Raw genomic sequence first — 12,155 nt, forward strand, 5'->3', positions numbered from 1 at the left:
AAAAGTACTAACACATAAATGCTAAAGTAGTAGTAGTGGTAGTGGTATTTAATTGCCAAAGAAGAAAACAGAGATATAAAAAAGAAGAACAGAGAGAATTTTGGGCAACATTGACAGTAAGGATCAGGAAGAGGGTGGAGAATCAGAAAAGGAAGCAGGAAAGAAGTTGTTTGCAAGGGAGGAAAAGAATCTATAAGAATATTACATTTCTGAAGATAAGGGGAAAGAGTGTATCCAATAGGAAGTGTTAAGAGTGTCCAAAGTGGCAGGGTAGTCATGGAAAATGAGGACTGAAAATTCACTGGGTTTGATAAAGAGGAGATAACCTTAGAGAATGACATTAGGTAGTTCAATCTAGCAATTAATTGTTGAGGGAAAAGCCCAAATGTTTAGAAAAATAATGTGGAAATCATTAGAAAAAGGGACAAGGGACAATTGAATTCATTATATAGACCCTTTAAAAAAGAGATTATCATTGAGAGATCATTAGTAGCAAATGAATGGTCTGGAAACAACAGAGACAATCCAAGAATATAACTCACCTACTATCCTGACCCTGTGAGTTGGGGAAGTAGAAATGACTATAGACCTCTGAGAATTTGGCAAGGGATGCCATCATTTCTGAGGGGAATCAGATTGCTATTAAAACAAAGATGTAGAATAAATATTCCCTGAAAAGTTTAAGGATATAGGTAGGGTTATTTGTTTTTTTTTTAATGCCAGAGTGGGAGTTTCATAGAGCACAGAATATTGGTCTTAATAGTGGATGAAGAGACTGAAGAGTTCTGAGCAGGAATGATGAGGAGTAGGGATACTTAGAATTGGCATGAGGGTCAAGGAGATCATATGTGTATAACTCTTGCACCAAAGGAGCTAAAACTGGATGACCAGGGTTAGAGGATCAATATATCAGAAGGTAGATGGGCACTGGCAAGTTATGTCAATAAGAGGAGATTTGAATTGTCTTAGAGTTGTAGGATCTTAGATTTAGAGGTGGAAAGGACCTTAAAGGCTATTTAATCTAACCTCCTGATTTCACAGATGAGGAAATTGAGTTCAGGTCACACAGGTAGTAAGTAGCAGAGTTGGGATTTGAACTCAAGTCCTCTGACACCAAGGGCAATACTTTTTCCACTGCATCAGGTTCTCCAATTCTATATTATCCTAAGATTTCTTAATATAGGAGGAGAAGCAGCAGCAGTAGTGGTAATAGTACTAGTGCTAGTACTAATATCTATTAATTAGCTACAAAAGCCCTCTATGAATTCAGAAGAGTATCATTTGGAAAAGCATGTGGAGACTGTCTCTCTGGGTAAATGATGATAACATAGTCACATTATTTGAACATTTAACTGCCTCTATTGAGTGGTTTTCCTCATGGGTTTGATTCATTGAAATCTAACTGACAAAGTTTCCATTACTGAGTGCTCTTTTTATCATTTATAAAAAATACGTAGCAGAGGTGAGGGAAAATGAAGCCAATTTGTAATCTGAGAGATTTAACCTGGTTATTCTGATATGTTTAAAGATGAGCAACCTAAATAGTTTGAAAGTTTTAAAGCATAAAGATTAGAAACCAGCATTCCTAGTTAAGTTCTAATTCATTATGTAAACAACATGATTCATAAGTGTAGTCATGTGGAAGGCCTATTTTTTTTTGTCACCAAAAGATTCTTTCAAAGAAAAATTGCAGAAAATGGATTTTTTCCAACCGATGTGTTGCCTGCCATCCTTGGTAAGAGTGCTGAAATGATAGAATGAAGATATAATAATGGTAGTAGCCAAAGCCATGCTAATTTGTAAGGGATTCCAAAATCTTCACACCCCTAGGAAGACATGTTTTCTAAATAAATGCTTTTAGGAGATTAGATGGATATTCAGATCTCTGGGAATCTAGGCTTGCTCCTTTAGGTGAAGCGCTAAAAGAATGGAGAAGCAGGATGAGGGGGATAATTCCTAATGCGCCTTCTTTGCTCCACATTGTGCTACTACTTCTAGACCTCTGGAAGACCTTTAGAGTATCACATGCTAAAATATAGATTGATAAATATAGATATAGATACAGGCCTATCACACCAAATAAATTGTAAGCTATTTAAGGACTAGAGGCCTTACTTTATATAACTATGTATCCACAGTGCTTGTCAGGGACCATGATTTATGTATCTTGGTAGCTTCTCCTGCCCCATTGCCTAGCTTGGAATCTTGCAAAAACTTAAACACTTCAGTCAATATAGGCAATGTTCCATGTGAAATTCTGAAGGAATAGTTTTTTTTTTTAAAAAGCTACAGAAGTTCAGAGAAAAGAGATTCTGTGGATTAGCACAGCAGAAAAAAATCATTTTGGAGGAAGTTGACCTTAAACTGTGCATTGAAGAAGAGATAGGGCTAAAAGAGGGGGGAAGAGCAGGTAGAGGAAACCAACTAATTTGCTATGAAGTCAATCCATTAGAATTCTTTCTCAGGCATATTGAATCAGACATCTAGAGCCATAGGGGGGTTTGTGGGGCCATCCAGTTAAAACCCTCATTTTACCAATAAGGAAACTGTGGCCCAGGGGCATTAAGTGATTTGTTCAAGGTCATAAAGGCAATAAGCATCAGAGGTGAGATTTGAACCTAGGACCTCTGACTCCAAAGTCTGTTCTGTGGAATGATGCTTCTTTGTTTCAAATATCCTCAAATTATAGCACAGAAATCAAAACTACAAATTATTTGAAACATGCTAATTACATAGATTTAAAATATTATGGATGCTATAATTAATACTTCTGCCATTTAAAAAAAATTCAATTTAATTAAATAAAAATTTATCAAGTGACTACTCTGTGCAAGTTGCTGAGGTTACAAAGCAGTTCCTGTCCATAAAGATCTTACATTCTACCGGATGGCCCTCTATCTACTCTGCTAGACTATCTCTCTTGGATTAATGAGAGGAATAACAAGAGTAAACATGTATTCTCTTTTGATAAAATGATTTTTTAAAAAGCACACAAAGGTTTCTTATGTGTCCAGACAAGTCAATGCCCAAGTATTTAACAGTTTTAACATTATCATAAGGGTATTTCATCACTTAAGCTTTCAAAGAAAAAGGCAATAATCAAAATAAATATCTTCACCTTTTTCCATTTCCTGCTTTTCAGAATTGCTGATTGTTTTGAAGAGGTAGAGTTGAAGTTAGAACAATCCACTTCCCAGGGTCTTTTCATCTATATTCTTCTACTTTCATGCTGATATTAACCTTTTCTCCAACTAGACTGTGGGTTGAATGGCCACAGGCAGAGGATTCTGGTAGTACTGACATATCAGGAGCTAGACATTTTCTAAATGTAAAATATACCCAATTCCCTTTTTTCATGATGTTGGTCAGTTTTTATGAAAGTATTCTTTATACATATACATATATATGTATGTGTGTGTGTGTATGTGTATATATGTATACACACATACACACACACACACACACACACATATATATGTATATATATATATATATATATGTATATATATATATATATATATACACACACACACATATGAATTTTCTGAGTTTAAAGCCCTTGACTACTATTGTATTTGAAACGTGAGCCACATTTTCAAATAGATCTTTTTATATTATTGCCTACACCCTCCTTGAAATTAAATCACCAGGCATCAAAGCATATGTTCAATTGGTTTGGATCATTTCATCCTCCTGAAACTCTCACTTCTTCTTAATCTTCTAAAACATTTTAGTGAATAAGCTTCAATTATTTTCATGGTGGTCTTTTTGCTCATGCTCATCAAGAGAACTGCAAGAGATTAAAAGATGTTGCTTGTTGCTTCTGAGTAAGAAAAAGAAACAACTCAGCAATCTCCTTAGTCTCTCCAAGAAGAATCTTTGAGATGTAATTCTGATTAGTTCCCATTTTCTTTTGCCTTTTGGTATAACTATTGTGAGAATAATAATGTGATTTAATTTTCCCAATAGCATACCATTTTTTTGGTCATTAGAAAGAGTTCACATTTAAAATACTAACAGTTGATATTTTGATATATATTAAGTACCTTGTTTAGGGAAGGTAGTAAAATGTTATTGGTGGTAAACACGTTTAAAAAAAAAAGTTCCTGTCCTCAAAGTGTGTGTGTGTGTGTGTGTGTGTGTATGTGTGTATGTGTGTGTGTGTGTGTGGTTACCTAAGGAGAATCTTATTGAGATTTGTTGTATCAATTTATAAATGGCAGCATTAAAGCCCAGATCAAATGTAATTTTTCTTATCAGCCTCACATAATTTTTAACTGAATTTTCATTTCCTGGCTCTTGAGTTAAGGTTCTATCTACTGTTCAGAAATGTTAGAACTGAAAGGAACTTCAAAAGTCATTTGTTCTAATTTTCTTATGTTCCAGATTACATGAATGAGTTCTGGTCTTTATTTGACTACAATAGGCAGTGCTGAATTAAATAAATAAAAACAACTTAGGCACAAAATGGAGATTCCATAGGGATATAGATATGGAAGTAGAATCAAATTATAGAACGCGGGAATAGATTTTACTGAAGCTCATCTTTGTTTCTTTCATAGATCAAATTTTTGGCTCTCATCTGTACAAGGTGTGTGAACGTGAAAATTCCACAGTACCTCAATTTGTAAAGCAATGCATTGAGGCAGTTGAAAAAAGAGGTGAGTAACTGAATATGTAGTAGTTTTCACCCCCGTTATTGCAGCCGCCTTTACAACTGATGCTCTAAGTTAACAGATCTACTTGATTTGCCTGGGAAGTCATGCAATTAAAATTCAACTTTTTGTGCGTCTTTTTTTTTTACTGGATGAAGTTTCATATTGGGTTTAGTTTGTTTTTACAATAGGGACATTAGTAATTCTCGCTAATGCTCATTTTTTTAATATTTTGTCTGTTTGACATACTGTTGAATCAATTGCAAACTTCTTGTTTTCAAGCCAATGCTAAAACATTCATAAAATGTCAGCAATCATAGTACTAGAACCCTCATAATATTCATGCTAAGATCCCTGGTAGATATTGTGCCAGGACATTTTTTGGTAAGTCCCCAACATTACCCAACTAAAGCAAATACCACCCAAACTTGCAAACAGTGAGATTCTCTCTTGCACATGTTTCTTTGCCATTTAGTGCATGGCTAACTATCTTCCTAGAAAGATTAATAGTTGTACCTTCAGTGTTGTGATGACCTTTGATTCTCTTGTCCAAAATTCTGTTTGTCACCTGAAATCATTGCATCTCATTGAAGAAAGAGCAAAATAAAATCTAATTGACTTAAATATTTCTGTTCTAGTATATCTGTGGTTTGTTCAGTTATATATGTATGTTTTTTTTTCCTACTATGACTCCACTCATCGAAGGTCATTTTAACTGAGAGATACATACACTAGACGCAGAATCTTAAAAAATGTATTGTATAAAAATATGAAGCTTCATCACCATCTGTTACAAGTTTACAACATATTCCCAGGATCTAGGGGAATATATATCATGTAAAAGATTGAGGTGTTTTCAGAAAAAAAGGATTGGTGAACCTATTCCCATTTTCAGCTTCCAGTCTCAAAACAATAGAATCAAGGAGGGAAATCTTTAACAAGTTATCTTCCAAGAAAAGAGCCATTTTAATTCTCTTGATGTTACCTGGCTTTATTATAGAAGCATAATAAAAATGGCCTGCAATTTCCAACTCCTGGAAATTCACACTTTAATTATATAGTAAGGACCACCTTGGGATTCTGCTGTTCCCAGATCAGTAGGGAATGAGAGAATAACAAAAAGGGGAGTAATAGGTAGGAAAAAGGAGAAAGAGTAGCTTTAGGGAAGAGAAAATCAACACATCAGAGACAAGAGCAGAGATCAGGAAAAGCAGATAGAAAAAAAGCGAATGAAAGACGAACATGAGTAAAGCAATGAGGAATAAAGTTACTTAGAACTTAGAAGGAAAGGTATGATTTACTAAATTTTGTGATACTTTTACATATTATATATAATAGATTATATTTAGGAATATGTAGTATTTAATATTGATAGCCAAAAGCAGCTAATGAAACAGAGACCGATTCCTTACTTAATAGGTAAACTGGTCAACAGAACCATTAAAGTGGCCCCCAAATCAGAATCCTAATTATCTTCATTTTCCAAAATTCACTGTCTGTATAATATTGTCCTGAGTCCAAAATCCAAATAGGAGTTTCAGAGAATCCTTAAATCATTTACATTAATACATATCTATATGATATCTTGCAGTATCCTTAGCTTCCTTCAAGGCCAAGCTCGTGTGTCATCTCCTACATTAGGCCTTTCCAGCTCTCTCCCTCTTAAGATCATTTTGTATCACTTCACATATGCATTGTTTTCACTTGTGTGCATGTTATATTACCCCAGGAGAATGTAAGTTACTTGAGGTGATCTTTTTTTGGGTTCTGTCTTTGTATGCCCAATGCCTGGTACATTACAGTAAGTACTTTCAAACACTTGTTGAATTGAATTGGATTCACTTCTAAGTATTACAATTGTATCCATCTATCTACATGAATGTTCACATCCTGTTCATGAAAGCAAATAGTCATTTCTATACGCAGCCATAGTTTTGTATTTTGGAGGGAGAAGATGGTAGGTAAGAACTAAGTCTTAGGAACATGGCCTTTATGGTTGGACAACATGTAAGGGATTTTATTTTATTATCTGTGTGCAATATTAAAATTAATTTATAAATCCAAATCAGTTCTGAAGACATGGTTTAAAATAATGGCTGCGAAAGTAAATTTTAAGTCTCTACATGAATATAAAACATTCGATACATCAATACATTGAGGGAACATTATTTCAGTCTGGTTGAAAGAACTATATGAAAATGTTAAGTAAAAACCAAACTTAGGGGGCACAAGATAAACCTTGTATCACAATATTTGCATGCATGTTTTTATTATATTTTCCTATGATAATTTTCTTGGATTAGTATTCTTACTTTTATACTCCAACTCTATTTACTCAAAGTGTTGTTTTTTACTAAATTCTGGCACTCACTATCTCAGGACAGCAATAATTTATGTGAAGCTAAGTCCAATGTTTATGCAGGCTTCTGATGACATTTTATACTAGGGTTGGTATTAGGAAGTAGCACAGGAAGGTGCCAAGTCTCTCAGCATGGCTGGGACTCAGCATATCTGAAACCCTCCTCCTAATGGCCAGATATTCCTTCAGCCAAAATACTCCACTGCAGAGTCATGGGAAATACTTATGTACCAATTATGGGAAAGGCACATTTAATGAAAACTGTATGTTTACTTTCATAGTCTTACTGAGATGGCCTAAATACTTAGTGCAGCTGGCAAGTAGAGTGTTGTGGAAAATCTTTTTATATTAATTTTTTGAAAAATCTTTTCTTCTTAAAAAAGTTATCAGTATTTTCTAACTGCACCAAGAAATTCTACTTACATGCTTGATTTAAAATAAAACATTATCAGGAAGGGAGATCTCACCAGCTTAATTTTTTGTTTTACCTGCCTGATCTACACAGAGGCAAATTGTTCATGCTTCTGTAACCTTTATATGGAAATCGTATCCATCATTTGCTCCAAGAGGCATTCTAAATTCATTGCTGGTTAGAAGGTATTAGTTACATTTTTAATTTAGCCTAGAAGGAAATGTCTTAGTGAGCCGAATGTAAACCAATTTAGCGGATAACTCGTTTGCTGTGTTTCTTATCATGATTACGTTCCATCTACCTCTAAGCCCCCACAACATTCTTCTGCACACTACCATCTATTATCATTTGAAATCAATCCCTTTCTGCTGCTTCTGATGTTAGCTGCTCGCCACTTGGCTTTGGAAACTTACATAAAACTTGGATGGTAAAACCAAAAAGAAAGAGATTATGTTATAAAGACATGATCTGTCTTTGATTCTTTGCTCTTTTGCTTTTTCTATGCCTAACTTCATTATATGACTGTTAAATTAACCTAATTTTCAGTCAAAGCCTTTCCCTTTTACCAACTGATTTCTACACAATCTATTTCTGTCATTGTAAAATCTATCATGTGTGTGAGTATGTGTGTGTGTTCATGTGTTTAGAACAGCCAAAAACATTGAAACATTGAATGAAATCTGTGTTGGTTACATTGAGGAGATGGTTGAGTGGAGAGGGGGGAGTAGAGATTACATGTAGCTTCATCTGAAAATTTGTGTATAGTTTGTCTATATCTCCCTCTTATACAGATTGTAGGTGTCGGGCTATAATAGCACAAGAGGGAACAAAAAGAATACTAATTTAAAAATGTGTTTGGCCTGCCTCCCTCAAGATAAAAACCAGGTTGATATAAGCCAAATGAAGAACACCACTAAAACTGTGGTACATTTTATTTTAGCCACAGCAAAAAGGGTTCATAAGTTTTTGTTAACAAAGATGGTGACAGCTTGCTCTTAACTAATTTGGGTAGGGAACAAACATCGACACAGTCCTAGAGTCACAACCATCCCTGCTTTAGAAGCAAAGGAAGCTTGTATATCCCAAGGATAAAAAAGATAAACTCTAAATGGCAGAAAAATTATTTTGGTCCTGGTTTTTTGATATGGCCATAAGGATAATTTTTAAGCTCTAGGTTTATACAAGGCATTCCCCAGGTTACTTGTCCCCTAAGTTGGTAGCACTTGAAGTGAGAGACATTAGAAGAACTCACTCTAAAAGTAGGTGATCTAACTTTTACAAAAAAAACCCAAAACAACTTTATACTAATGGCATACCATGCAAAAAAGTTCAGAAACAAGAGATGTTGTTTTTATAGTGATGCAATATGCTAACAGAAGAATACACTTCTTCCCTAAACATGTTTTTTTGTGCTTTTAGGATATTTTAACTTTGTTATGGAGTGGTATGAGTTGGCCAATGAAATTTAATTCTGTTTAGCTTGGCATTCATTTATTGAAATATGGTTTTACAATGCCTTCCCCCCTCCAATCTAGTATCTAGGTTAAGTTGTCCCTAATCATTTAAACAGTGCTAAGATGATATAACACTGTCAACTTCAACGAGTACAGGTATAGGTTGCTTTGCTGAATGACTCTGCAGATGTTAAAAGCAAGTTTGTCCTTTCTCTCCCTTTTTTTTTTTTAATTCCTCTGGAACACAAAATGCTGTGACAGGAATGATATACAAAATTACATATTTGACTTGGTGCCTAAAAGCCACCCTGGGATCCATAACCTTCCTTAAAGATTTAAGAAGGACCTTTAGTCCACTTCTGAGAAGGTCCTTAGCTCAGAAAACTTTATCTCTCAACTTTACTTCTTAGCAGCTGTTATATTTTTTTGCTGTCATTTGTTTGACAGGATCCAGTTATAGGTTCCGATGTCTGTTTAAAGAAACAGGGAGGTTGTTGGCTTTAAAATCCCCTCACTGCTTGTGTGATCAGCATTTTCCCAGGCTTTTCTACATAGTTTGCCAAGCAAAGGGACTGACCTTTTGTAGCAAACACTTTTTCATTTCAAAATGCTCACTTTGATTTTTGTCCCATTTTATGCTCATTCCAAACTGTTTACAACCCACTAAAAATGACTGTGAATTATATGTTTGTGTAATGGATTCCTTTTGTGGTCTGAGTGGAATGTTTACTTTGAACAATTAGTTATCTTTGGGTAGATTATAGTGACCTGAAAAAAGAAGAGCTAAAAGTATTATCATACCTTAACTGTTTCCTTTTGTTTAACTCCTATCCTGGTGCAATATGATTTTGAAAACCTTATGGAAAGAACATCCTAATGACATATTTAGTGACAATGTAAAATCATTATATTTGCCTAATTATGCTTATATTTATTATTTGCTTCAAAACTTCTGGTTGTTTTGCTAAACATTTATATTTTTAAAGTATATACACGTACTTATAAATGACACATATTCATCTGGTACCTGCAAGTAGCTAAGAAGAGTCAATTGGTAATTACTTATTAACATCTGCTATATTCCAGGCATTGTGCTAGACACTGGAGATAAAAGTACAAAGAATGAAATAATGCCCATTATGAGTACATAAGTACAGAAAAGCATCTAAAGCATAAATATAAAGCTAATGAGTACAAATATATAGAAAGTAATTAAATACAAAATAATTTGGAAAAGAGGGTACCTGAAAATAGGAGGGGGGAAGAAATGGAAACGTTTTATGAAAAAGCCGGGATTTGAGTTTCATCTTAAAGGAAGAGAAATTCTATGAGGTAGAGGTAAGGAGGCAATGCCTTATATAGAGATGAGGGATGGTCATCACAAAGACACAGAGATGGGAGATGGAGAATAATGTGTGAGGAATGGAGAGAAGCCCAGTTTGCTAGATCACAGAGTGAGTGTGGGAGAGGATCATTTGCATGATGTTAATCTTTAATATTATTTACATATAAGGTAGAGAACTGGAATGCAACAGGGATCTTCTGTGCATGTTTATGTGTGTATGAGGCAATGTGACACACCATAGAGAGCTATCTGTATAGTCAACACAAGTGGCATCACTAAAAACATTCTTGCTCTGGACAAGCATTAACCTCTTATTGCTCCACAAAACTCTTGAAGACTGTCAGTGGCATAAGAGTTGTAGACCTTCACTGGTAGTGGCATGGGGTGTTCCCTAAACTAATAAAATCCAAGGTCCAGCATATCTACTCTTTAAAGTGTGTATATTTACTACACCTAGAATATACACACTTTTCAGAGTCTTTACTATAATAAATATTACCAATAACAATAGAAGGTCAGGTCAATTTTGCTTACCACGTGATCATACAATCATAGATATAGAAGTGGGGTAGATCTAACTCCCCTCATTTGACAAATGGGGAAATGGAGGTGCCGAATGACTAAGTGACTTGCCCTGGGTCAAATAGGTAGTAAATAACTCCACTAGGATTTGAATTCAGGTCATTTGACTCCAAATGTGCTCTTTCCCCTGCACTGTTCTGCAGGAACTACAAAATACCCCATTGCCATAACATAATTTTGCGTATTTGTTTCCAGTTGCCTTAGAATCCACTACCCTGAGAATGCAGATCATATTGCTTCTACTCAACGATCTCAGCTCCCAGTTCTGCTAATTTGGTACTGTTCATTCTTTCCCACTTTGGGATAATCTATTATAGTTGGATCCAGGCACGCACTAAATGCTGATACTTCCATGAAGAATGTGCAATTTGTACTGTTTAGTTTGTGACAAGATTCTCAAAGCCTTTTATGATTCTATCTCGTTCCAGGGAGAATTCTGCTTACTAGTTTTATAAGCATTAAGTTAAAAAAAAAGTAACAGAAACAAAACAAACTGATAAAAATTACATACTAAAAAAAAAAAGAAATCAACAGTTCAAGATAAGCATTTTTTCTCCTTGAGGGAATATTTGTGTCTTGAATAACAACAACAAAAAAATGTTCCCAGGGGCACTGAACTTTGTTTAATCTGAAGTTAAGTATGAGTATATTCCCTGGTTTCCACTTCTGAGCTGGAATTAAGCTCTGTCCAGTTTTGAATGATGGGTATCTACTTCATTCCTCTCTAATACAATCCCACGATTGCCACCTTCCTTAGAGCAAAAGCCAGTCAGCATGTTGTGCAAGGGCCAAGTTGGAGCTGGCTCTTTGGGGTATTCATGCTGGGGCCTCTGTGTCTGCTGGAAAGCCACATTCAAAGCTAGAGGTTTTTTTTTTTTCCTCCTTTTTTTTTTTTAAGGAGTAAACAGGAAACATCAAGAGAGTATAAAAGAGAACTGGGAAGAGGCAAGAGAAAGAAAACAGAAATGACAAGGTGCAGAAAGAGAAAAAAAAATCCTGTGTTTTAAAATTAAGAATACAAAAGAGATAAAAAAGAACAGGCTTGTGAGGTTTGTAATAGAGGGAAGACAAGCAACCAAACCAATTGCTTATCTCTTTTAGTTACCTGATACCTGCTCCTCTGACTGAGCCATTCCAAAGAAATGTTATTTTGCTAGTTAAAGAAATTCTACCTTTGTTTCCTTTTGCCAATCACAACAAGCAGTTTCTAAGTATTCGTATTATAGATATAGTCATTGTTATTTGCACACTTAACTCCATTTATTGGTAACCATTAGTGATCTTAACCTACATTTAAAAATGTACAGCAGTCCTTTTATCATATATCTCATAAAACTTGGAAGAACAA

General features: G+C 34.9%; 1 protein-coding gene across 7 annotated transcripts in view; it reads left to right on the plus strand.

The window, feature by feature from the left end:
• Positions 1 to 12,155, plus strand: part of ARHGAP15 (Rho GTPase activating protein 15) — an 826,255-nt gene that overhangs the window by 520,191 nt on the left and 293,909 nt on the right. For all 7 annotated transcript variants that reach the window (XM_020984726.2, XM_020984729.2, XM_020984730.2 and 4 more), the window contains one exon: positions 4,563 to 4,661. In XM_020984726.2, coding sequence (XP_020840385.1) covers positions 4,563 to 4,661 — 99 coding nt within the window. The remainder of the gene's footprint in view (positions 1 to 4,562; positions 4,662 to 12,155) is intronic.

Source organism: Phascolarctos cinereus, unplaced genomic scaffold, assembly GCF_003287225.1.
Source record: "Phascolarctos cinereus isolate Bilbo 61053 unplaced genomic scaffold, phaCin_HiC Scaffold_726;HRSCAF=1367, whole genome shotgun sequence".
Taxonomy (NCBI): domain Eukaryota; kingdom Metazoa; phylum Chordata; class Mammalia; order Diprotodontia; family Phascolarctidae; genus Phascolarctos; species Phascolarctos cinereus.